Source organism: Galdieria sulphuraria, assembly GCF_000341285.1.
Source record: "Galdieria sulphuraria unplaced genomic scaffold scaf_5, whole genome shotgun sequence".
NCBI classification, from domain to species: domain Eukaryota; phylum Rhodophyta; class Bangiophyceae; order Galdieriales; family Galdieriaceae; genus Galdieria; species Galdieria sulphuraria.
In genome coordinates, this window is record NW_005178470.1 from 265,103 (window position 1) to 285,013 (window position 19,911).

General features: G+C 37.0%; 13 protein-coding genes across 14 annotated transcripts; 8 read left to right on the forward strand and 5 right to left on the reverse strand.

The window, feature by feature from the left end:
- Nucleotides 1-219: 219 nt before the first annotated feature.
- Gasu_10070 (elongation factor EF-G) lies at nt 220-2,480 on the forward strand. The gene has a single exon (XM_005708405.1). It carries the CDS (start codon nt 309-311, stop codon nt 2,451-2,453), a length of 2,145 nt encoding a protein of 714 aa, XP_005708462.1. The 5' UTR covers nt 220-308; the 3' UTR covers nt 2,454-2,480.
- A 4-nt stretch (nt 2,481-2,484) lies between these two features.
- On the reverse strand, nt 2,485-3,359 carry Gasu_10080 (uncharacterized protein). The gene has a single exon (XM_005708406.1). It carries the CDS (start codon nt 3,317-3,319, stop codon nt 2,525-2,527), a length of 795 nt encoding a protein of 264 aa, XP_005708463.1. The 5' UTR covers nt 3,320-3,359; the 3' UTR covers nt 2,485-2,524.
- Gasu_10090 (uncharacterized protein) lies at nt 2,630-3,240 on the forward strand. Its single transcript, XM_005708407.1, has 2 exons — nt 2,630-2,697; nt 2,749-3,240. The coding sequence occupies exons 1-2, from the start codon at nt 2,646-2,648 to the stop codon at nt 3,030-3,032; spliced, it is 336 nt and encodes a 111-aa protein (XP_005708464.1). The 5' UTR covers nt 2,630-2,645; the 3' UTR covers nt 3,033-3,240.
- Nucleotides 3,360-3,364: 5 nt separating the features above from the next.
- Nucleotides 3,365-4,249, reverse strand: Gasu_10100 (ADP-ribosylation factor). Of its 2 annotated transcripts, XM_005708409.1 has the most exons (6): nt 4,097-4,249; nt 4,001-4,039; nt 3,848-3,938; nt 3,694-3,796; nt 3,466-3,644; nt 3,365-3,410 (listed from the first exon to the last, which is right to left on the reverse strand). In XM_005708409.1, the coding sequence occupies exons 1-6, from the start codon at nt 4,197-4,199 to the stop codon at nt 3,386-3,388; spliced, it is 540 nt and encodes a 179-aa protein (XP_005708466.1). In that variant the 5' UTR covers nt 4,200-4,249; the 3' UTR covers nt 3,365-3,385. The 2 variants fall into 2 exon arrangements, with proteins under 2 accessions (XP_005708466.1, XP_005708465.1); XM_005708408.1 differs by having other exon boundaries at nt 3,365-3,644.
- A 10-nt stretch (nt 4,250-4,259) lies between these two features.
- On the forward strand, nt 4,260-5,720 carry Gasu_10110 (histone acetyltransferase HTATIP). Its single transcript, XM_005708410.1, has one exon. It carries the CDS (start codon nt 4,270-4,272, stop codon nt 5,497-5,499), a length of 1,230 nt encoding a protein of 409 aa, XP_005708467.1. The 5' UTR covers nt 4,260-4,269; the 3' UTR covers nt 5,500-5,720.
- A 139-nt stretch (nt 5,721-5,859) lies between these two features.
- Nucleotides 5,860-6,840, forward strand: Gasu_10120 (peroxisomal biogenesis factor 11). Its single transcript, XM_005708411.1, has one exon. The coding sequence runs from the start codon at nt 6,032-6,034 to the stop codon at nt 6,734-6,736; it is 705 nt and encodes a 234-aa protein (XP_005708468.1). The 5' UTR covers nt 5,860-6,031; the 3' UTR covers nt 6,737-6,840.
- A 189-nt stretch (nt 6,841-7,029) lies between these two features.
- Gasu_10130 (DNA primase) lies at nt 7,030-9,031 on the forward strand. The gene has a single exon (XM_005708412.1). The coding sequence runs from the start codon at nt 7,181-7,183 to the stop codon at nt 8,816-8,818; it is 1,638 nt and encodes a 545-aa protein (XP_005708469.1). The 5' UTR covers nt 7,030-7,180; the 3' UTR covers nt 8,819-9,031.
- Nucleotides 9,032-9,149: 118 nt separating this feature from the next.
- Gasu_10140 (ubiquitin) lies at nt 9,150-9,717 on the forward strand. Its single transcript, XM_005708413.1, has 2 exons — nt 9,150-9,509; nt 9,561-9,717. Exons 1-2 carry the CDS (start codon nt 9,217-9,219, stop codon nt 9,652-9,654), a joined length of 387 nt encoding a protein of 128 aa, XP_005708470.1. The 5' UTR covers nt 9,150-9,216; the 3' UTR covers nt 9,655-9,717.
- Nucleotides 9,718-9,989: 272 nt separating this feature from the next.
- Gasu_10150 (emp24/gp25L/p24 family protein) lies at nt 9,990-10,981 on the forward strand. Its single transcript, XM_005708414.1, has 3 exons — nt 9,990-10,271; nt 10,320-10,376; nt 10,431-10,981. The coding sequence occupies exons 1-3, from the start codon at nt 10,131-10,133 to the stop codon at nt 10,947-10,949; spliced, it is 717 nt and encodes a 238-aa protein (XP_005708471.1). The 5' UTR covers nt 9,990-10,130; the 3' UTR covers nt 10,950-10,981.
- Nucleotides 10,982-10,983: 2 nt separating this feature from the next.
- Nucleotides 10,984-12,259, reverse strand: Gasu_10160 (glycylpeptide N-tetradecanoyltransferase/ myristoyltransferase). Its single transcript, XM_005708415.1, has one exon. It carries the CDS (start codon nt 12,254-12,256, stop codon nt 11,018-11,020), a length of 1,239 nt encoding a protein of 412 aa, XP_005708472.1. The 5' UTR covers nt 12,257-12,259; the 3' UTR covers nt 10,984-11,017.
- Nucleotides 12,260-12,269: 10 nt separating this feature from the next.
- On the forward strand, nt 12,270-15,530 carry Gasu_10170 (insulysin). The gene is made up of 4 exons (XM_005708416.1): nt 12,270-13,214; nt 13,262-13,546; nt 13,597-14,910; nt 14,963-15,530. The coding sequence occupies exons 1-4, from the start codon at nt 12,300-12,302 to the stop codon at nt 15,464-15,466; spliced, it is 3,018 nt and encodes a 1,005-aa protein (XP_005708473.1). The 5' UTR covers nt 12,270-12,299; the 3' UTR covers nt 15,467-15,530.
- A 24-nt stretch (nt 15,531-15,554) lies between these two features.
- Nucleotides 15,555-17,209, reverse strand: Gasu_10180 (serine/threonine protein kinase). Its single transcript, XM_005708417.1, has 2 exons — nt 16,161-17,209; nt 15,555-16,111 (listed from the first exon to the last, which is right to left on the reverse strand). Exons 1-2 carry the CDS (start codon nt 17,127-17,129, stop codon nt 15,686-15,688), a joined length of 1,395 nt encoding a protein of 464 aa, XP_005708474.1. The 5' UTR covers nt 17,130-17,209; the 3' UTR covers nt 15,555-15,685.
- Nucleotides 17,210-17,684: 475 nt separating this feature from the next.
- Gasu_10190 (uncharacterized protein) lies at nt 17,685-18,669 on the reverse strand. The gene is made up of 2 exons (XM_005708418.1): nt 18,551-18,669; nt 17,685-18,497 (listed from the first exon to the last, which is right to left on the reverse strand). The coding sequence occupies exons 1-2, from the start codon at nt 18,646-18,648 to the stop codon at nt 18,383-18,385; spliced, it is 213 nt and encodes a 70-aa protein (XP_005708475.1). The 5' UTR covers nt 18,649-18,669; the 3' UTR covers nt 17,685-18,382.
- Between the last annotated feature and the right edge of the window lie 1,242 nt (nt 18,670-19,911).

Consider the following 19,911-nt stretch of genomic DNA (forward strand, 5'->3'; position numbering starts at 1 on the left):
AATAGGAAAGACAAGAAGTTATTGCAGTAGAAACTATCCATTAAAAGGGAATGGAGCATTTTTTGAAAGTTCTTCTTTACAACAGGAGAACAGGACAGTTCAAGATGACTTGACAGTACTTTCACAAGGCAACAAAATACGCAATATTGGAATAATTGCTCACGTAGATGCTGGCAAAACAACTACAACAGAAAGGATGCTCTTCTATTCTGGGAAAATATCCACTGTGGGAGGCACGTTTACCTTGACTTTTGGTTTGTAAGAGCAACTGACAGTGCTCAATAGATGTGGACCACGGAGATACAGTAATGGATTATTTACAAGAAGAACGAGAAAGAGGAATAACTATCAATGCTGCGGCAATTAGTTTTCAGTGGAAAGGTTACTTTATGAATTTGATTGACACTCCTGGTCATGTGGATTTCACTATGGAAGTTGAACGCTCTCTTCGGGTTTTGGATGGTGCCATTATTGTATTAGATGCAGTTGCTGGTGTCCAGGCTCACACAGAAAATGTTTGGAAGCAAGCCGTTCGTTATCATTTACCTGTTATCGTATTTGTAAACAAGATGGATCGCATAGGTGCCCATTTTGGAAAAGCTTCTCAAAGCTTAAAGAAACTTGAAGCAATTCCTATACACTTGCAGACTCCAATTATTCTGAATAACGAGTTTCAAGGTTTAGTTGATCTTGTACGAATGCATGCAATTACTTATCAAGATGAGTTGGGAAAGGAACTTCTTTCCATTCCTTGGAACCAATGGAACGAAACCATTGAACGACATCCAAATGACTTGAAGCAACTACATGAACAAGTAACTAAAGAAAGAAAGTATTTGTTGGAAACGTTAGCTGACCATGATGATATATTTATGGACATCTATCTACAACATCTTGAACAGCCTAATAAGAACCCGTTGTCAGAGGAAGCTATCCAAAAGGCTATACGCAGAGTTACTTTGCAACGAAAATTGGTACCCGTCTTATGTGGAGCTTCTTTAAGAAATCGAGGTGTACAATGTCTTTTGGATGCAGTCGTATCCTATCTTCCTTCTCCTATGGAAAGACCTTCCATAGTTGGCATTAATCAACAAGGAAAGAGGATAGAAAGAGTTTGTTCTCAAAATGGTCCCTTCCTTGCTTTAGCGTTCAAAGTGACTTTTGACTTGCATCGAGGACCACTTGTGTTTCTAAGAGTGTTTTCAGGTAGAAAACGAGCAAAAACAGTTGTGAAGAACGTAAATCAACAGCAGAATGAAACTCCAAGTAGTTACCTTTTGATATCTGCAGATGATGTTTCCATTCAAGTTCCAGAAATTGTTGCTGGTGGAGTATATGCTGCTGTGGGACTGAAAGAGACTGCTAGTGGAGATACTCTAGTCGATATTCATGATGAAGATGCCTTGCTATTACAAGGTATGCATGTTCCGTCACCAGTTTTCTATGTTTCCGTGGAAGCAGAGTCGACCAGACATGAAAGAGCATTACAAGAAGCATTGAAAATATTGACGAGAGAGGATCCTTCTCTGGCTTTCAGATTGGATGAAAATACTGGTCAGACTGTGCTTGGTGGTCTTGGTGAACTTCATTTGGAAATTGTCAAGCACCGACTAATAAGAGACCTCAAAGTTCCCGCAGTCATTGGTCCTCCAAAAGTAGCATTTCGAGAAACAATTACAGAAAGTGTCACGCATAAATGTATTTACAACAAACATTTTGGAGGTCAACATTTGTATGCAGAGATATGTCTTAGTATGGAACCGTTAGAAAGAGGTCAAGGCAACATGTTTTCTATTGGAAGCAAATTGAGAAAGCAATTGTTATCTGAAGGCTCCTTGAAGGAACATGAAATGGAACAAATACTACAACGGAATAATAACCAGAAAAAGAAATCCAAGAAATCAGGCTCATCATCACATTTAGAACAGTCGATTTTGGAAGTAGTGATGGAAGGTTTTGAAAATTCCCTTACTAGAGGAATATTATCTGCCAAGCAAGTAGTAGATGTTCATGTTACTTTGTTAGAAATGAAGCCTTATTCATCCTCAGAAATGAATGCTCTCACCTCTTTACGTGCTTGTGCCGTACATTCCATTCAAGAAACTTTATTTCAAGCAAAACCTCGTTTATTGGAGCCCGTTATGAGAGTTGTGATTCATTTGCCTAGTCAATATGTTGGAGCCGTTATTGCAGATCTTACTGGTAACATTAGACGCGGTTCTGTAGTTTCTCTTACAAATGAAGAAAATTCATTCTATGAGAATTCAGAGCACTTGAACAAAGTTATCGATGCTCGTGTTCCATTGAGAAGCCTGTTAGGTTACTCTACTGATATTCGAACGATAACTCAAGGAAATGCCTCCTTCACGATGGACTTGTACGGTTATGATTTTCCTTCCCATGAAGCAGAAATGGAGGTATTAAAAGAGGAAGGCTTTATGGGATCTTTATAGTCCAAATCCAGTCATCCAATGCATCCATCATTCCATGTCAAATATTGTCGTCGATAACTTACCATAAAGTCTCAACTACACAAAGAAGGTGTCTCATTCTTCTCCATCTCTTGTAATAGAAACTGGCACATGGAGTTTCCAATGGTTTGTGCAACTTCAACTGCGAGCTGAACTGCCGATAGCCACACTTGTATGGAAAGCTTTCCCGTATGCTGTATTTCACAAAGTTGCGCTGCATGTAAAGGTAATGATACAGTTATGAGACCAACGGCACATTCACTTTCTGTCCTATCAGGATCGACTAGATATTCTTGTTTCGTACTTATAGCAACAGTTACACTTGAAACAACTGAAATTATTTCTATGGAGGCGTCTGCTAGTGCAAGTGATGTTGCCAGAGTCATTGCAGCAAACGCACTTCCATCATCCTCCAATATTACAACATATAGGTCTATCGAACATTTTGGATACTTATCCAGGATTACTATGGGCTCGAAAACTCTAACTAATCTTGTTGATAATAAACGTTCTTCTTCGGAAACTCCTCTACCAACATTTGCCATCCTTGTGCTTTCATAAGAATAGTAACAAAAAGAAGATTTGACAACCTCGCAAGTGATCCTCCCGTTCATAGTATTTTCCACTCCTCCTCTTATTCGTATCGGAGGTCTTGGACCCTGAACAGCCACGATAACCTTTGTCTTACCCAACTCAACGTAACCACTGCCTGCGGCGTCTACTACCGTTCCAGTATTCAATACAAGAGACCTTGGTGCATTATTTGGTCTTGTTCGTTGATATTCTCTTTCTAAAGAATGGATAGGTTCAAAAAAAGGGCCATAACGTTGTGATATCCTCCTTTCCATCTTTATATCGGGTTTGATTACAAAAAAAGATTTTAAATGCGTTTCAAAAATTATTCTTCATTTACTTCAATGCTTCAGTTGTGAAGCTATCCTAAGGATACAGGTGTAAGTATAGTATAACATGAGAGAAAAGTGCATTGAGAAACCATTCAAATCCTTCTGCAATTCCATCTCCCTTAGCTGCAGAAGTTGAAATAATAGTCCAAGTTCGATCCTTGATAGAATCTAAACCTAGTGCCAAGCTGACTTCGGCAGCACTGGCAGCTTCAGGCAGGTCTTGCTTGTTTGCGAATACAGCAATTACTGTATTTTTCAACTCTTCTTCCTTGAAAAACTTGAGACAACCCATCCACCACAATATCAACTCAACTCACTTGAAGAATGGACAGCAGTTCCGTTTTGGCCGTTGAAAATCGCTCTCTATCGTTACTATCTACAACAAAAATAAGCGCTTCTTGTTTCTGATAATAGGAACGCCTTGTAAGTTGACTTTAGCTTATTCCTTTAGACGATTTTGAAAAGTATTACCAATATGGTCGAATAGACGTTTGCCCTCCTAGATCCCATACTTGCATCTTCAAGTTGTTCACTTCAATTTGTTCCATATTAAATCCAATGGCTATGAGTGAAAAGAGAGTTTGTTCAACTTGTTTCGCAAACAAAACACAACTCTAAACTTACTAGGCACTGTTTTGATCATACTACCCTCTTTTATTCGGTCTATTGCGTAACTAGTTGTAAAAACAAAACATCAACAATTTTCGAGTGTATTCTTACACAATAGTGTAGTTTTTCCCGCATTATCAAGTCCAACCATTAAAACTCTCACTTCCTTATTTCCAAACAATCTTTGAAATAGTCTAGAAAAGATATTCCCCATTACCAATTTCAATATCCTAAACTTTTTTAGCAATAAGAACGATTCACAATTATGTCCACAGTCAAACAGTATGAGTGAAAGTCCCAAAGATATGTCTATTGAAGAAAATGTTCCCATGTTGTTGGAAGATACTGCTTCACTTCAAAAAGGCTTGTGGAAGGAGAGACCTTTGGACATTGGTTTGAAACTTCCTTGTCGTTGGCGAGACGGGACTTGGCAAGAGGCTGAAATTTTAGAAAGGAAGCAAGATAGCGTTTCCAGTGAATTTTTATACTATGTACATTATAGCGGCTTTAATAGACGTTTAGACGAGTGGGTGGATAGTGGTAGAATAGATTGGAAAGCTATAGAAGAAGGAAGAGTTCGCTGGAACAAAACTACTTCTAACAAGAAGAAAAAGGATAAAAAACGCAAAAGTTCCGACGATACGGAGAACAGAAAGATAGAACCAGCAAAACTAGAGAATATTACTAAAGTGAAAAATGTTGATAGAATTGTATTGGGAAAGTATATTATGGAGACTTGGTACTATAGTCCTCTTCCTCCTGAATATCATCATTGTTCTACATTATGGGTTTGTGAGTACACACTCAACTTTCTACGCTCGGAAGCTGCACTCAAGCGATATCAACAAAGACACAGCATTCGAACACCTCCAGGCAATGAAATTTATAGAAAGGATAACATTTCAGTATTTGAAATAGATGGGGCTGTACAGAAATTTTATTGTCGAAACTTGAGTTATTTGTCAAAGTTCTTTCTAGATCATAAAACTCTGTACTATGATGTGGACCCATTTTGGTTTTACGTGATGTGTGAAGTGGATGAATATGGATGTCATATCGTAGGTTATTTTAGTAAGGAAAAGGAAAGCGAAGATAATTATAACGTTGCCTGTATCCTAACATTTCCGGCTTATCAACGCAAAGGATATGGAAAATTTCTCATTTCATTTTCTTATGAACTTTCTAAACTAGAACAAAAAGTAGGTAGTCCAGAGAAGCCTTTAAGTGATTTGGGCCTATTGAGTTACCGAAGTTACTGGAGTCAAGTTCTTGTCGATCTATTAAAGAATGAAAAGCAGCCCATTTCCATTCAAGAAATAAGTGAAAGGACGATGATGAAAATGGAAGATATTATTTCTACCTTACAAGTATTGGGACTTATCCAATACTATGAAGGACAACATGTACTCGATCTTCGTCGAATCGATAATATCAAATTTGGTAGTAAGGGACTACAATGCGACTCCTCTTCTATTCGATGGACTCCCAAATTGACAACTTTTATAAATAAGTAGCAATAAATACAACCATACTAAAGTCTCCCTAAGAATTTTTTAAGTCTGCACTTGGCTCTAACTTTCTTTTCTTGTGCTCTTCTATTTCCCCGCTAGTTTGTCTTGGCTCTTCTTTGTCTCTCTTCCGTTTGCTCTTTCTCTTATGAGTTTTCTTCAAGTGGGATGGAATCTTCAAAGGTTGTTCTTGTTGTAGCCACTTAGGCTCCGTCACTTGAAAATTACTAGGTAGAAATGCCCTTTTTAGCAAGTTTTCGTCCAACTGAGCTATAACAGTATTATCTTCTTCATCTGGCCTCTGAGCGATTTCTACAAGGGAACCAACTGGACAACTATAATTTTATCAATACTATTCCTTTTATTCATATTAACCCTACCGTGGCTTTGTAACATTCTTATCTCTTAGTACTCCATCCAGATAGTCATTTCGAAAAGTTACCGAAAGTGGACTATTCCACAAGTCTGATAGCAAAGAACCCCATAAGTTGTCTTCCATTCTGATGTCCAATCGAAAATTGACTCGAATTGATTGGAGATGGAAACTTGGTCGGTGTTATTGGCAGATGTAGACAAGAGGGATAAAATCTACAGAACTATTCAGTATCTTTGTAAGTTATATTGTGGTTTACCTTATGGAAGTGCAGAAACTAAGTTAGGTGTACGAAAGTTGGCAAAAGTTCTTTCTTCTGCAAGACAAGTCTTACGCCTTGGCAAATCTTTTCTAGTGTGGAACAAAATTCGTAGTCAACCCAAGATGGTTGACCCAATTTCCTTCTCTTTGATAAGGCTGAGTGACTTTTCATTTATGCTTTATTTTTTGTACGATAATATTGCCTGGTTATTTCGCTCTGGGTTGATTGTTGGAAAGGAAAAAGGACCTCGACGAAAAGCTACCGAATTTTACTTGAGTGGTGCAGCTTTCAATCTTTTAGAAAATACAAGACAGCTTTTGAAAATTGTATTTATGGAGCGTCATTATTCTTCAAGTGAACACAGTCAGAATGAAATGATGGGAGAACAGCATTTCTCAGCACAGATGAAGCATGATAGGATATGGAAACAGCGACTATATTTGACAATATGTATATGTATCCGTCTCATTCTGGATATTATTGTGGCATTGAATATTCTTCGAGATGACTCCAAAGATACTATCTTTAATGGCATTTGTGGTTCCTTATCTTCCATCATTGCCTTTTATATATCATGGCCAGTGAAGAAAAGCATTTCATCGGAATAAAAGAAAATCATTGACTGATTGATGTATTTATTAACCTTTCTAAACGTGGGTACACAGACAGTATTGGAAAAGAGACCACTTTTATTAATAGATAAGAGTTTTTATAGTCATCCGTTGAGGAAAGCACTCTTCAAAGTTTACGAGTGCTCTACGACGTGGAACTCAATCAACAATATACACAAACAACGACCGCCGCCTTTTTTACCCAGACAAGCGAGTTTCGAAGTCTTCTGTGTTGACCAAGAAACTATTCAAACTGTCAAAGAGAAATGGGACTTTTTCAAGTTGGTTTCTTCTGTTGTGAAGCTGAAACCTAGCGGAAATAACTTTGTTGGAAGTTGCCCTTTTCACAACGACGAAAACCCTTCCTTTTCCATCAATAACGAGAAAAAACTTTTTCATTGTTTTGCTTGCGGAGCCGCTGGTGACATCATATCCTTTGTGATGCGCTTGGAGAATCTCACTTTTACAGATGCTGTGAAGAAACTTCAAAACGATGCAGTGAAAAATGATTCTATCCATCAGGACAATGATAGGAAAGTTGCTGCACAAAGAAAGGAGTCAAAAAAGACTTGTACCGTGCCTAAACGGAAAAGAAACTCTGCTCTTCGCAAGATTAAAGACGCTTTATCGAGTGCGTCGGATTTCTATCATCAGTACCTGAGAAAAGACACAGAAAGAGTTTTAGAAGCTCGAATGTATTTATTAGAGAGGGGCTTTTCAGAGTCGCTTATCCATCAGTTCCAAATAGGTTATGCACCTCTTGGCTCAAGTGAGCTGGTTAGTTATTTGTTGAGCAAAGGATTTTCTTCCGATGTCATTTTGGAGTCAGGCTTAGGAGTTGCTAGCAAATATGGAACAGGTTTATTTGATACGTTTCGAGACCGCATCGTGGTTCCTTTACGAGACCATGAAGGTCAAGTCATTGCCTTTGGTGGCCGTGTGTTTCCTTATAAAGGCAATGAAGAGGGTCAGAAACCTACTTTTGGACCTAAATATCTCAATTCTTCTGAGACTCGTGTGTTTAAAAAGAGTGAAGTTTTGTTTGGTGCCGAATATATATTTCAACAGGAAGAGAAACCTGAACAAGTGGTCATTGTGGAAGGATATTTTGATGTTCTTACTATGCATCAAGCAGGCATTTGGTATGCAACAGCTTCTTTAGGAACAGCTTTAAGTTTGCGTCAAATAGAAATTGCAGCAAAACTTTCCAAAACGAAAAAGGTAGTTTTGAACTTTGATAATGATATTGCTGGTCATACGGCTGCATGTCGTACTGCCGATCATTTATTAGAAGCTGCCAGTAGAAGAGGCATTCAATTGTTTATTGCTTTACTTCCCGAAGGTGTGAAGGATGCCGATGAGTTTATTCGTTTATATAGTGCAACAGATTATATTCAAAGGGTATTGAAGAATGCCATACCTTTGGTAGAATGGCGAGCCAAAATCACTCTACAAGATTATGATGGTAGTATCGAGAGCCGAACTCGGTGTATAGAGATATTAGGAAATCTGTTTTCCAAGATTGGAACTGTTTCGTATCGATCTCATTTGGCGCATTACTTTGCAGAACAAATTACTCAACATGTTGAAGATCCCAATTTGGTTGTTTTTACAGAAGACCAAATTCTTCGCATAGTGAGAAACTTACGAGCAAGACGTCCTTGTGTCAAACATGAAAGTTCAAAAGGTTTGTTTAGAACAGATACGATAGAAGAAGACTCCTCCCAAGTATTAGTTCCCTTTAGCTCATCCTATGATGATTCTTCTGGCATTCGATTTGTCGAAGAGTTTTTTTTACGCATCATGATTCATTTTGCTTCTGTTCGTCAACGCTGTACGGAAGTGGTATACAAAGGTCGATTTCGTTTCTCTGATTCCAGTCTTTGGGACCTTTGGAAGTGGTTGGCTCGTAATGGATTGGAAACATATTCTCAATTGAATGCAGAAAAGTTGAGTATTGCTTTGGAAGCTGAAGAAGCAGAGTTGTATCAACGACATGCCCATTTATTTTCAGTAGATGAGCATCTTCTATTAGAAGTGATGGATCCAGAGGAAGCAGTCGAATCCTCAGTAAGCTAGTGTATTTATTCAACAATTCATTTATGTCTTCTTAGGTTGTATATATGCAACGTTTGGAACGAGAGGATAGATGTAAGCGGTTATTGACTCGATGGAAGGAAATAGGAGATGAAATGAATAACAACAACAACAACAACAATAATAATAATACGAATAATAGAAAGAATAGATTAGAAATATGTAAAAGTGAACAAGAAAGTATTATGGAGGCGGTAAAGGCAGAGCGTGAGGCTCTTAAAGAATTGAAAGACATGAGACGAAATTGGATTCAACAAATATTGAATAATGCCAAGGCTTGTAGGAAACAAACATGAGGGGCCTTTTCCGTCGCTTCAAGGACGCTTTGATTTTCTTATTTTTTGGGAATTGGTTTGAGGTATCACTGATCACTCTTTAGTATGCAAATATTTGTGAAAACGTTGACTGGAAAAACCATAACATTGGAAGTTGAACCTTCTGATACAATCGAAAATGTGAAATCCAAGATTCAAGATAAAGAAGGTATTCCTCCAGATCAACAGAGACTTATTTTTGCCGGAAAGCAGTTGGAAGACGGAAGAACGCTTTCTGATTATAATATCCAGAAAGAGTCTACTTTACATTTGGTTTTGAGGTTAAGAGGAGGTATTATAGAGCCAACCTTGGCAGCTTTGGCGAGGAAGTATAACTGTGATAAAATGATATGTCGCAAGTAAGCTGTTTGTAGTTTTCACTTGTCACCAGCTCACTTGTAAAACAATAGATGTTATGCGAGATTACCGGCAAGAGCTCACAACTGCCGCAAGAAGAAGTGCGGTCATACCAACGAACTTCGTGTGAAGAAGAAGTTGAAATAAAGGATTTCTTTTTTATCTGCCAATATTTTCTTTCTTTGAAGAGATAAAGTATGCGGTCAAGAAAAGATAACATGGCTAGGTTGGAATGAATGAGTCCTCTGAAAAAGTATCTAGTCCATATGTTGTAACCAAATAGTTTAGAATACTTGTGAATTTGTGTCACAAACTGCCAAGTTTTAAAAACTTTGAATATTTTAAAGTATGAAAAGTTTACAGTTGGTTGAGTAAAACTGGAGTTGTTAACCACAAGAAAAAGTTGCAAAGGATCTCAGCAAGTTTTGTTCTCAACTTGTCCTTATTGTTTTGAAATAAATAGTTGATAGGGGAACTTTTCGTCAATCTAGAAAAACTAAGACTTTTAAAGTGTGTAAAGTTAATGGAACGACAATAAAATATCTCTCGAGTCATACTATCAAGACCTTTTACAAAAACTCCATTGCCTACATTGAATATAAGAAATTCTTCCGTCTTATTCAATGTCGTCAACTCGTTGGCTAACTTTATTTTCTCTTGTTTTTATTTTCCTTTTATACATTCAGACTAGCATCGCTTTTGAGTTTTATTTAAATAAAAATGCAAAGCTATGCTTCACAGAACAGCTAACTTCCAATACCAAAGTAAGGAAAAGTTTGGTTTGGTCTTATTCTTTAGTTGACCACGTATAGGTGAGTGGTGAGTATGCGGTTGCTGGTAGCGAGGGAACGATGAGTGTAGATCTTACAGTAAGTATATTCGCCTTTTTTATTCTTCTTGAACAAGTTGTATGACTTGTCCAGGTCATAGGTCCTGACCGACGTGACTACTTTTCCAAATTGGGTATTGAGTCAGGACGCTTTACTTTCAAAACTCCAAAACATCCTATTTTGAAGCCTGAAGATGCGAAATATGCCGCTGACGAACATTTTCCTCCAGCTGTTTATCATTTCTGCTTTAGTGCTCGTTCATTGCCAGAAAATATCGAAGCCAATGCCCATCAACCTCAAGTTGTGACAAGAAGAAGAGTCTCTTTGAAGGTGGATGTGTTGCCAACAGAAAGAGATTATGCAAGGTTAGCCAAGGAAGAGCATTTGAACTCTTTGGAAGTTGCTTTAAGGAGAATTGAAGACGAAATACGACAGTTTTCCAATGAACTTGATATTTTAAGTTCTCGAGAACAGACCATGAGAAATATCAATGAAATAACCAATTCAAGAGTAACTTGGTTGGGTATCTTTAATGTTTTAGTAATGATAGCTGCAGGTATATATGAAATGTATCATATGAAGAATTACTTCCGACATAAGAAGCTGATATAATAACGATAACCAATAAAGGACTTGAATACAAGTTAGCCAACATTTATCATTTCTTTTCATAGTGTTTCCTATAAAAGTACTAAACCCAACTCTGAAGGAGACAAAGTCCAGCATCGCCAATTGTATAAATAATAATGTAGAAAACCATCGCCAGGATGAAATTTTAGTTGTTTAAAAAAAGTTTCATTTTCCATCAAATCTAAAGCGTTGAATACATCGAAGCCTTCTTGTTTTGCTAATATCAACGCATTCTGCATCAGAGACTCTAAAGGTACACTTGTTGCAACATTATAAAATGAATAAGCTGCTCTTAAACTCTTATATTTCTCATGTTTAATAACAGTCGAAGGTAACTCATAGAAACTTATCAAATCGGTCACCATACCATTTTCATTCTTTAAAATATAGCTATAGATGACATTCTTCCTCGGTAGGAACCAATGAGAAAATTCTTCCAATGAAAATGAAATAGAAAACTTGAATCTTTTCAAATATTGTTCAAGCAAGTCACGTGCAGAAGATACATGTTGCAAACTTAAAGGTTCCAATCCTACAATGGTAATGTCTTCAGGAAGCGCATACAATTTGATAGTTCGACTAAGTGTCATTCGAGGTCCTAAACGAGAGAATCCAACTTGTATCAACTTTTTCGGATTCAAAGAACGATGATAATAGCGACAACGAGCAACTGGACGAGGAAGAACTACACCAGCTGTATAAACTGCTTGAAATATACCGCTTCGATTGACTCTTCTCGTAATTTCTTTGATTAAAACTGGTGCTAGTCGTTTGTTTCTCAACTTTTTATGAATACAAAGAAAGTTGATTTCTACCACTTGTAATTGTTGTCCCTTAATATATATCATCGAAGGAATGGCACTAATAAAAGCCACAAGGCGTTTACTAGAAACTGTTCGTACACCAACGTGCCAATCTTTTCTCCAACCAGGCGCTCTTAAAGCCCAATAAAGAAAAGAACCACTATAATCAAAACGAAACATGGCATCCTCATCTTCCACATAATTTGCATTCAAAAGTTGATACAGTTCTTCCAATTCCTCCTGATTCTCAATATCACACTCTGTCCACTCAAATTGTGGCAATAATGTATAGGGTTGCTTACGAATGTCCTCAGGATCCTTGTTAGGTTCAATAGGGCCTTCATCTAAAGCAATGGTCTGTTCTTCCAACTGAGGAACTGGCTGAGTACTCCAAAACTTATGTATACTACCGGTGGATAACTCTTCTCTGTCAGGAGACTGGATTGTAAGTTGACGAATAAGTTGAGTAATCTCAGGGCTTGACATATTGGAGTTTTGGCGATCGGCGTTATTATTATTTTGTTTTTGTATGTTGTCCTGTTCCATCACTATCAATAAGAATAATATACGCACAATAATTTCTCAAAATTGGAAAATGTGGATTGAAAAGCCAAAGTTTGATACTCGTCAATATCGAGCATTGTGTCTAAACAACGAGTTGCGTGTTTTGTTGATATCCGATGCTGAAAGTGAAAAGGCAGCGGCTGCTTTAAATGTATCCGTCGGTTACTTTTCAGATCCTCCACAAATCCCAGGCTTAGCACACTTACTGGAGCACTTATTATTTCTTGGTTCAGAGAAGTATCCAGATGAAAGTGAATATCATCTTTACTTATCACAGCATGGTGGAACTTGTAACGCTTTTACAGCTGAAGAAAATACTTGTTTTCATTTTGACGTAACTGACCAAAGGTTATCCGGAGCACTGGATCGTTTTGCACAGTTCTTTATTGCTCCTCTTTTAAAAGAAGAGGTTTATGAAAGAGAAGTTAGAGCAGTTGACTCGGAACACTACAAAAATATATTGAATGACTCTAGACGTTTTTTTCAAGTCTTCAAATGCGTTGCAGCAGAACCGAGACATCCCTTGGCCAAGTTTGGCACGGGAAATCATGAAACTCTCTACAAGAAACCACGAACTGAACAAGTTGATGTTGTCAAGTGCTTGAAAGAATTCCACTCGACTTTTTATTCTTCTAATCTCATGACTTTGTGTGTACTGAGCAGACAAAGTTTGGACAATTTGGAACAGTTGGTCGTGCCCTTATTTTCTTCCGTACCTAATCGTTCGGTTCTTGCCCCGTATACTTCCTATCAAGACTTGAGTGTATTTAAAAAGGATGGATTGGGCAGTGTCTGTAAATTAGTTCCCGTTCAAGATCGACGAACTTTGCAAATAAGTTGGCCGTTTCCAGAACTTTTTTCGAAATATGAGAAGAAACCAGTAAGAATTGTTTTTGGATGAAAAATGTATAGACTCATTGCTTTTAGGAACATTATTTGTCTCATTTACTAGGTCATGAAAGTAAAGGCAGTTTATACTATTTGTTAAAAGAGAAAGGTTGGATAAACAACTTGAGTTGTGGTCCAGATTTGATGTTACAAACTTTTTCAACCTTTGGAATGACAATAGAACTTACCGAAATGGGTTTAGTTCATGTAGAAGACATTTTATATTATACATATGAATATGTGGATTGTATTCGAAATAGCAATTTTCCAAGCCATATTTTTGAGGAATCTCAAAAGCTTGAAGAGCTTCGGTTTCATTTTCAAGTAATATTATTTGACCACACCATCATTGATTTTCATTGACATTGTAATAGGAAAGATCCGAGCCTCTCAATGAAGTGGTTAAAAATGCTTTAAATATGCAATACTATCCTTTGTCCAAAATATTAAGTGGTCCTTACTTGATTCATTCATTTGATGCCAACTTGATACTTTCTTTGTTGGAAGATATGGTTCCTTCCAAAATGTGTGTTATGCTATCCTCAAAGACTTTTGAAGGCTTGTTGGATGAAAGAGAACCTTGGTATGGAACATATTATGGTAAATTTCCACTTTCTGGTGATCTATTGTTTCAATTATCATCAGTGAGGAAGAACGAAGAAGAAGACAATTTATATTTGCCATCACCGAATCCTTTTATTCCTGGCGACTTTTCTCTCAAGTGTCAACCAGGTATTCCATCAGAAAGCCAGTCTGATAAGAAGGACTTTGTTGAAAATGGACCAAAGCAGATTCGAAAGGATGCTATTTGGACCATTCATCATCAGTTGGATGATAGATTCCAAAGGCCTAAAGTACACTTGTACTTTTTTATACATTCTGCATATTTTCACTTTTCTCCTCGCCAAGCATTATTCTCAAAACTGTATTGTTTATTTTTAGAAGATATTTTAAATGAATATGGTTACTATGCACAACTTGCTGGAATTCATTATCAATTGGACATTACAAATGAAGGGTTGATATTGTTTGTTGGAGGATATAACGATCGAATTTCCAACTTTGTGTTACAAATTTTTGAAGAAATGGTACATTTTCGATGGAAACGTGAACACTGGCATATCAAAAAAGATTTATTAAAGAGACAGCTGGAAAATTCTTTGAAAAGAGAGCCATTTCACCTTGCCTTGCAGGAGTGGAAGTGTTTGGTCATTGAATCACAATTGCACTTGGATGATCTTTTGGAAAGTGTTGATTTAGCATCTGAAAATGATATCGACAGTTTTCATGCAAAAATGTTTGAACAAGTCCATTTAGAAGCATTGATGTATGGCAATATTTTACAAGAAGAGGCTTTAGAGATGAGTCATCGGATATCCTCCATTTTGCCAGTTAGACAAGGTTTAAAAGAGCAAGCTTGGCCAGTAAAGCGAATTGTACAGATTCCTTTGTTGAATAAGAAAGATAGACATTCGTCGTCAGATAGCTTGACCGATATGGGTATCCATTTTATCAAAAATGCTCGTCTTCAAGATGAAGAAAATGGTGCAGTTTTATTATATTTCCAAGTTGATCAACAGGAACTTTATTCTCATGTGATTTTGGAACTTTTGGAACAAATCATGTCAAAACATTGTTTCGATGATTTGCGCACAACTCAACAACTCGGTTATGTTGTTGCGACAAGGGTAAAATATGTCCTCGTCATCAAAGAGTATAATGTAACTATTCATTTTCTAGGCTATTATGATGAGCGAAATAGCTGGTCTACTAATTATTGTTCAGTCTTCCGCATACTCTACACATTATGTAGAGAAGAAGATTCAATTGTTCCTTGAGAATTTTTACGAGAATGTTCTGAAGAAAGGGTTAACAGAAGATGAACTTGCAGATTACTTGCAGGCGTTGAGATCTGAGAAATTGGAACCTGCAAAACGTTTAAGTCAACAGGCCGCTTGGTTTTGGTCAGAAATAAGTTCCCATTCATATTACTATACTCGTTTTGTTGATGAAGCAGCGTGTTTGAACGACATTTCCAGAAATGACTTGTTGAATTGTTTTCATCGCTATTTTCTAAGTGATGAACAACGTCGTATTACAGTTCATATACAGAGCAATAAGGCAGCACAAGACAGTATCACATATAGCAGCGTTTTTACAGATGCTACTCTATTTAAAAGGAGTCAATTCATTTACCCAATAAGACAGCTTTTGAAATTAACAAATGAGAAAATTTCCCAATAGAATCAAAGATTGGCTCTACAATCTTGCATAAGAAGCTGTTTTTTTAACAGTTTAAGGTTTTGTTTTCCAAAAAGAACAAAGGTTAGATGTTTAAAAGACAATAGCGAAGAAAAATATCTTTACATTCATTTTTCAAAACTGAACACTTTATAAATATTTTCAAGTTTGACCAATAAAATGAAAGCACTGGAATCAAAAAGAAGACCTTGTTATCAAGCTCTAATCTTGTTCACTTGATTGAAAAAGACTCCGCAAACTGACCCCACTTGATATAGTATTCACATCATATCGCTTATAAGTGTAGCCTACAAAGGGAACATCCTGTTCATTCAACTCATCAACTTTTCTCAATGCACTCAAGTTTGGTGGTCTCTCTCGAATAGTACCATCTTCTGCCAATTCAAACTTGTCAAAATACTTGACATCTGTTGGACTCGATAAATCAGGAACAAATGGTGCTGGAAGTTTTTGCAAGTTATTCCAATCCACACCTTGGAAAAAGGGCTGCTTCTTAAAGTCTTCCAAACCATTCTTTGCTCCACAGCGGTCTTTGGCATCGGTCAATAATGATTCGATGAGCATGCGAGCTTCCTTTGAGATTTTTGCATCCGACGGAAACTGCAAATGTTCCCTCCAGTTCAAAATCTACAGAAAATGCGTTAATTGTGATGAACCAAAAATAAGTCTAAGATACCTTTCGACAAGTGCTAACTGCATCATCGGCATAAAACGGAGGATAGCCAATGAGCATCTCATACAAGATTACTCCTACACTCCACCAGTCACATTCTTCACCATAACCTCGTCGAAGAAGAACTTCTGGTGCAATATAGTCTGGAGTACCTACAGTTGAAAATACTTTTGCCCTAGCGGCTTGTTTCCAAGCTGCCGTTTTCTCTGATGTGGACATATTACCTAGACTACCTTGTACAACTTCTCCCGTATCAAGTATATCTTTTCCACTTTCCTCTACTCGAAAAGCTTTGCAAAGCCCAAAATCAGAAACTTTCAAATGTCCCCTTGCGTCAAATAATAAATTATCTGGTTTGATATCTCGGTGTATGTAACCTAGACGGTGGATGGAATCTATTGCCACAATCATTTCAGCTGCATAAAAACGAGTCTCTTCTTCTGTGAGAATATCTCTTCGCATGAGTAGACTCATAAGATCACCACCAGGAAGATACTCCATAACCAAATAGAGGTACTTTTCATCTTGAAAGGAATAATAGAGTTTACAGATGAAAGAATGATCAGCCTCGACTAGAATGTCTCTTTCTGCTTTGACATGTGAAGCCTGTTCCTTTCTCAGCATTTCCGATTTGCGCAACTTTTTCATGGCGAAATATTCCTTGGTCTCTCGTTTCCGAACAAGTCGAACTTCACCAAAGGCACCTCTTCCAACAACTTCGACTGTTTCAAACTGGTCCTCTGTCATCCTTCTGTGTGCATCTCTCATAAACCTCAGTTCTCTATTCAAAAGTTCTTGTCTATACTTTTTCTTTTCACCTTCGCTCAGTTTCATGGCTGCGAGTTTGCTCTCAATCTCGTTCTTTCTCTTGCTTCTCTCCGACAAGTCGTTACATAAAGACTTGTAATACTTTTCAATTAGGCTTTTGGCTATAGTTGCTCGAGTTTTACCGGTCTTTTCAGAGTCTGCCATATACAATGAGTACTCAAAACATTCGGCAACACGGAATCCCGCCTTGATCAGAGAAAAAGAAAGAGACACGACACCAACCAAATCTTTATTATTGGGATGATTTTGCTATTAAGAAATTCTAACAGATCAATAAAAATATTTTAAAGACAAAAACAGAAAGACATGAAATTTCCACAGTAGTTAAATTGAAGAGAGTTTAAACTCTATGACAATTATCTGAAAGCTACTGTCTTCATGATTTTGTCGCTCTGATTGTTTGAATATTCTTTGCCAGTGAAACAAATCTTGTCGTACTTCGTAGCACCAATATAGGCGAATGACGAGTTTGAAGCCTCTTTTTTACTTGGCATGCAACAATGAAGGGCTTGAGTTTATATGATGTTTTGTTGATTTCTAATTTATCAAAATCGATATGATGTTGAGTTTCCAACGAATTGAGTCTACCATACCGATTCTCCTCTCGTATCTTGTAATTGTATAGAAGTTGAATCATAGTTGAATTCCTTCTCCTCAATAGTCGACTATATGGTTGAGGTGTTGTTGAAGGCAAACATGACTGTTTAGGTTTAAAGGCTTTTGCTGCGTCCTCTTGTAGGATAGACTTTGTTAAAACCACAACTTTTAAAGATATACAAGAAAGCAAACTATAAAAAATACAAAGCTGCTTTAGGAACGAGATAACCTCGAGAGGACGGTGAGTCACTATACAAAAGTTCCTCGCGTTAGACACTTGGCAGAAGACTCTTCCGAAATATAGCCTGATGGGCACATTGGTAGAGCCCTCTTTTTGGGTATTTGTAACGAGAATCAAAGACAACTCATCGTTTTGTATCAACAAACAGTCTATAAATACAAGAAACGTTCAATTCCACTAGAAACAAGTCAAACATAAAGAAGAAGAGAAAAATAATTTTATCCAAGTTGCTCTACAAAGAATAAAAATGTCGCTTTCAACTTTGCAATACTCAGCGGAATAAGATAATACAATTTATCTGATTTTTTTGTTGAGTTCATCGCAAATTGTATTGTGTTTGTTACTATCCAAACTCGTGAAGGAAGGTCTTGTTCTTTTACATATATTGGATCAATTTCGTCTCCTAGTGAAAAAAAAGAATATAAACGTAGAAATAATGGAAAAATAAGAATCTTTCATCTGCTCTTGGCAAAGTGAAAAAGAAAGGTGAATTTTGAAATATATGTGCAAGGAGAAGCAAAAGCATCACCACTTTTGCTCTAATACCAGTCAAAACTCTCTACAAGTTGTTTATGAAGAGAACAAAGCGAGACCCTCGTAACTTTTGAGGTTCGATCCTCCTTATCGTAGGTAGTTTATGTACGAATTTGTGTATAGACAAAAGTATTCCCAACCTTTGGTCAGTTTTTTACTATTGTCCTGTCCTCTGTATACTTTCCAATTCTACGGTTGAATATATGATTTATTCTTCTTTATAACTCGTAATCGAACAAAGATTGTTCCTTGAGCGTATTTGCATAGAAGGAAAGGTTCTAGTTCTCTCATTGCAAGCCAAACAGAGTTAATGTCACTGAAATTAGAAAATGACCATTTTACACCTTTAAGGAGTTTTCCTTAATTTTGAGTGACCAACAAAGAAAGGTTCTCAGATCGAGAACGAGTCAAAAACTAGTTGTAGCAAAACCGTTCTTGATTTGTTATCAAAATAGGGTCACAAGTAGTTTGAAATTTACCTTGCAGAGACAAGATTGATCAAACTCAACTCTGTTAAAAGGCTACATTGTCGCAAGGGAGTTGCGAGGACCTTTGTTACGACACTGTTCTTCTCTTTTCACAACAATACTGAGATGTGAAATTGATTGTATCTAGCACACTTATTGTTCCAGAAACTTTTTACATATCTCCAAGTGAAATATTTTCTTTCATAAAACTCACTAGTCACTCAAAATAATATATCTCCAGTGAAAGGAGACAATACAAAGCGATCCTTCTCATAACAATCCAATTAGAAATGAACACAATGGTTTGATTGTTGGATGGAAAGGAAGGCTCAGTGAGTGTTGTCAAGGCTGTGGACCTGGTTCAAGTTTGTTAGTGAAACTTTTCAGACTTTAATTTCCAAAGCGAATTCGTCGTTTGTTTTAGTTGGACAAGTGAATTTCTATTATCTACGTTTCTTTTTTAAGCCCTGCAAATGTTTCTTTTAGAACAATCCATCGATTCCTGAGCTCTGAGTTCCATGTAGACTGTAGTTTCTTTTTAGTATGTACAAATTTTATTATCTCTTTGGAGTTTATATACTTTATGCAACACTTGTTGTTATTTCACTTCTGGTCTTGTATGGAAATTTGAGATTAGCGTTGTCGAGAAGAGAGCAAAGACAAAGGAGTATAAGCTGTCGTTGAGTGTTGGTACTTTAGTCAACTAGTTGTCTCACAAGTTTGTTTATTTCTATCGATAATTGTTTCAGAGCAGTTTTGCGTATGTATTAGCAGTTGATAGTCTAATCTTGTAGTCTGTTGTCGAGAATCAGTCTTTGGGTTGATATTTCCAAGATATTCTGCAAGAACAAGAAACCAGCCAGACTCTCAGTTGAGTCTTTTAGTCAGTACACAGAATTATATTCCGTATAGTAGTTTTTTGCCTTCTATATGACTCTTTTCACGATGTAGAAATCGGTCTGTAACTCTGCAACAGGCATTTCTCAGGATAGCATAGGACAGTCTTGAGTCCATCATTGCATATTTTCAATGATTGTTTGTATTGTTGTGCTTTTAGATCAATTCTCTATTGATACGAGTATGTCTT

Bases quoted from the DNA above. Each gene is read 5' to 3' on its own strand.
- Gasu_10150 (XM_005708414.1), top strand. From the start codon at position 10,131: ATGTCGTCAACTCGTTGGCTAACTTTATTTTCTCTTGTTTTTATTTTC. The intron at 10,272-10,319 runs GTAAGGAAAAGT...GACCACGTATAG, and splicing joins AGCTAACTTCCAATACCAAA to GTGAGTGGTGAGTATGCGGT. The intron at 10,377-10,430 runs GTAAGTATATTC...TGACTTGTCCAG, and splicing joins CGATGAGTGTAGATCTTACA to GTCATAGGTCCTGACCGACG.
- Gasu_10140 (XM_005708413.1), top strand. From the start codon at position 9,217: ATGCAAATATTTGTGAAAACGTTGACTGGAAAAACCATAACATTGGAA. The intron at 9,510-9,560 runs GTAAGCTGTTTG...GTAAAACAATAG, and splicing joins GATAAAATGATATGTCGCAA to ATGTTATGCGAGATTACCGG.
- Gasu_10070 (XM_005708405.1), top strand. From the start codon at position 309: ATGGATTATTTACAAGAAGAACGAGAAAGAGGAATAACTATCAATGCT.
- Gasu_10190 (XM_005708418.1), bottom strand. From the start codon at position 18,648: ATGAGAGAACTAGAACCTTTCCTTCTATGCAAATACGCTCAAGGAACA. The intron at 18,498-18,550 runs GTAGAATTGGAA...AACTGACCAAAG, and splicing joins AATAAATCATATATTCAACC to GTTGGGAATACTTTTGTCTA.
- Gasu_10080 (XM_005708406.1), bottom strand. From the start codon at position 3,319: ATGGAAAGGAGGATATCACAACGTTATGGCCCTTTTTTTGAACCTATC.
- Gasu_10180 (XM_005708417.1), bottom strand. From the start codon at position 17,129: ATGGCAGACTCTGAAAAGACCGGTAAAACTCGAGCAACTATAGCCAAA. The intron at 16,112-16,160 runs GTATCTTAGACT...CATTTTCTGTAG, and splicing joins CAGTTAGCACTTGTCGAAAG to ATTTTGAACTGGAGGGAACA.
- Gasu_10120 (XM_005708411.1), top strand. From the start codon at position 6,032: ATGGAAACTTGGTCGGTGTTATTGGCAGATGTAGACAAGAGGGATAAA.
- Gasu_10130 (XM_005708412.1), top strand. From the start codon at position 7,181: ATGCGCTTGGAGAATCTCACTTTTACAGATGCTGTGAAGAAACTTCAA.
- Gasu_10090 (XM_005708407.1), top strand. From the start codon at position 2,646: ATGGAAAGCTTTCCCGTATGCTGTATTTCACAAAGTTGCGCTGCATGT. The intron at 2,698-2,748 runs GTAATGATACAG...CTGTCCTATCAG, and splicing joins AAGTTGCGCTGCATGTAAAG to GATCGACTAGATATTCTTGT.
- Gasu_10170 (XM_005708416.1), top strand. From the start codon at position 12,300: ATGTTGTCCTGTTCCATCACTATCAATAAGAATAATATACGCACAATA. The intron at 13,215-13,261 runs GTAAGAATTGTT...CATTGCTTTTAG, and splicing joins CGAAATATGAGAAGAAACCA to GAACATTATTTGTCTCATTT. The intron at 13,547-13,596 runs GTAATATTATTT...ACATTGTAATAG, and splicing joins AGCTTCGGTTTCATTTTCAA to GAAAGATCCGAGCCTCTCAA.
- Gasu_10160 (XM_005708415.1), bottom strand. From the start codon at position 12,256: ATGTCAAGCCCTGAGATTACTCAACTTATTCGTCAACTTACAATCCAG.
- Gasu_10100 (XM_005708408.1), bottom strand. From the start codon at position 4,199: ATGGGGAATATCTTTTCTAGACTATTTCAAAGATTGTTTGGAAATAAG. The intron at 4,040-4,096 runs GTAAGAATACAC...GTTACGCAATAG, and splicing joins GGGAAAAACTACACTATTGT to ACCGAATAAAAGAGGGTAGT. The intron at 3,797-3,847 runs GTAATACTTTTC...TCAACTTACAAG, and splicing joins ACGTCTATTCGACCATATTG to GCGTTCCTATTATCAGAAAC.
- Gasu_10110 (XM_005708410.1), top strand. From the start codon at position 4,270: ATGAGTGAAAGTCCCAAAGATATGTCTATTGAAGAAAATGTTCCCATG.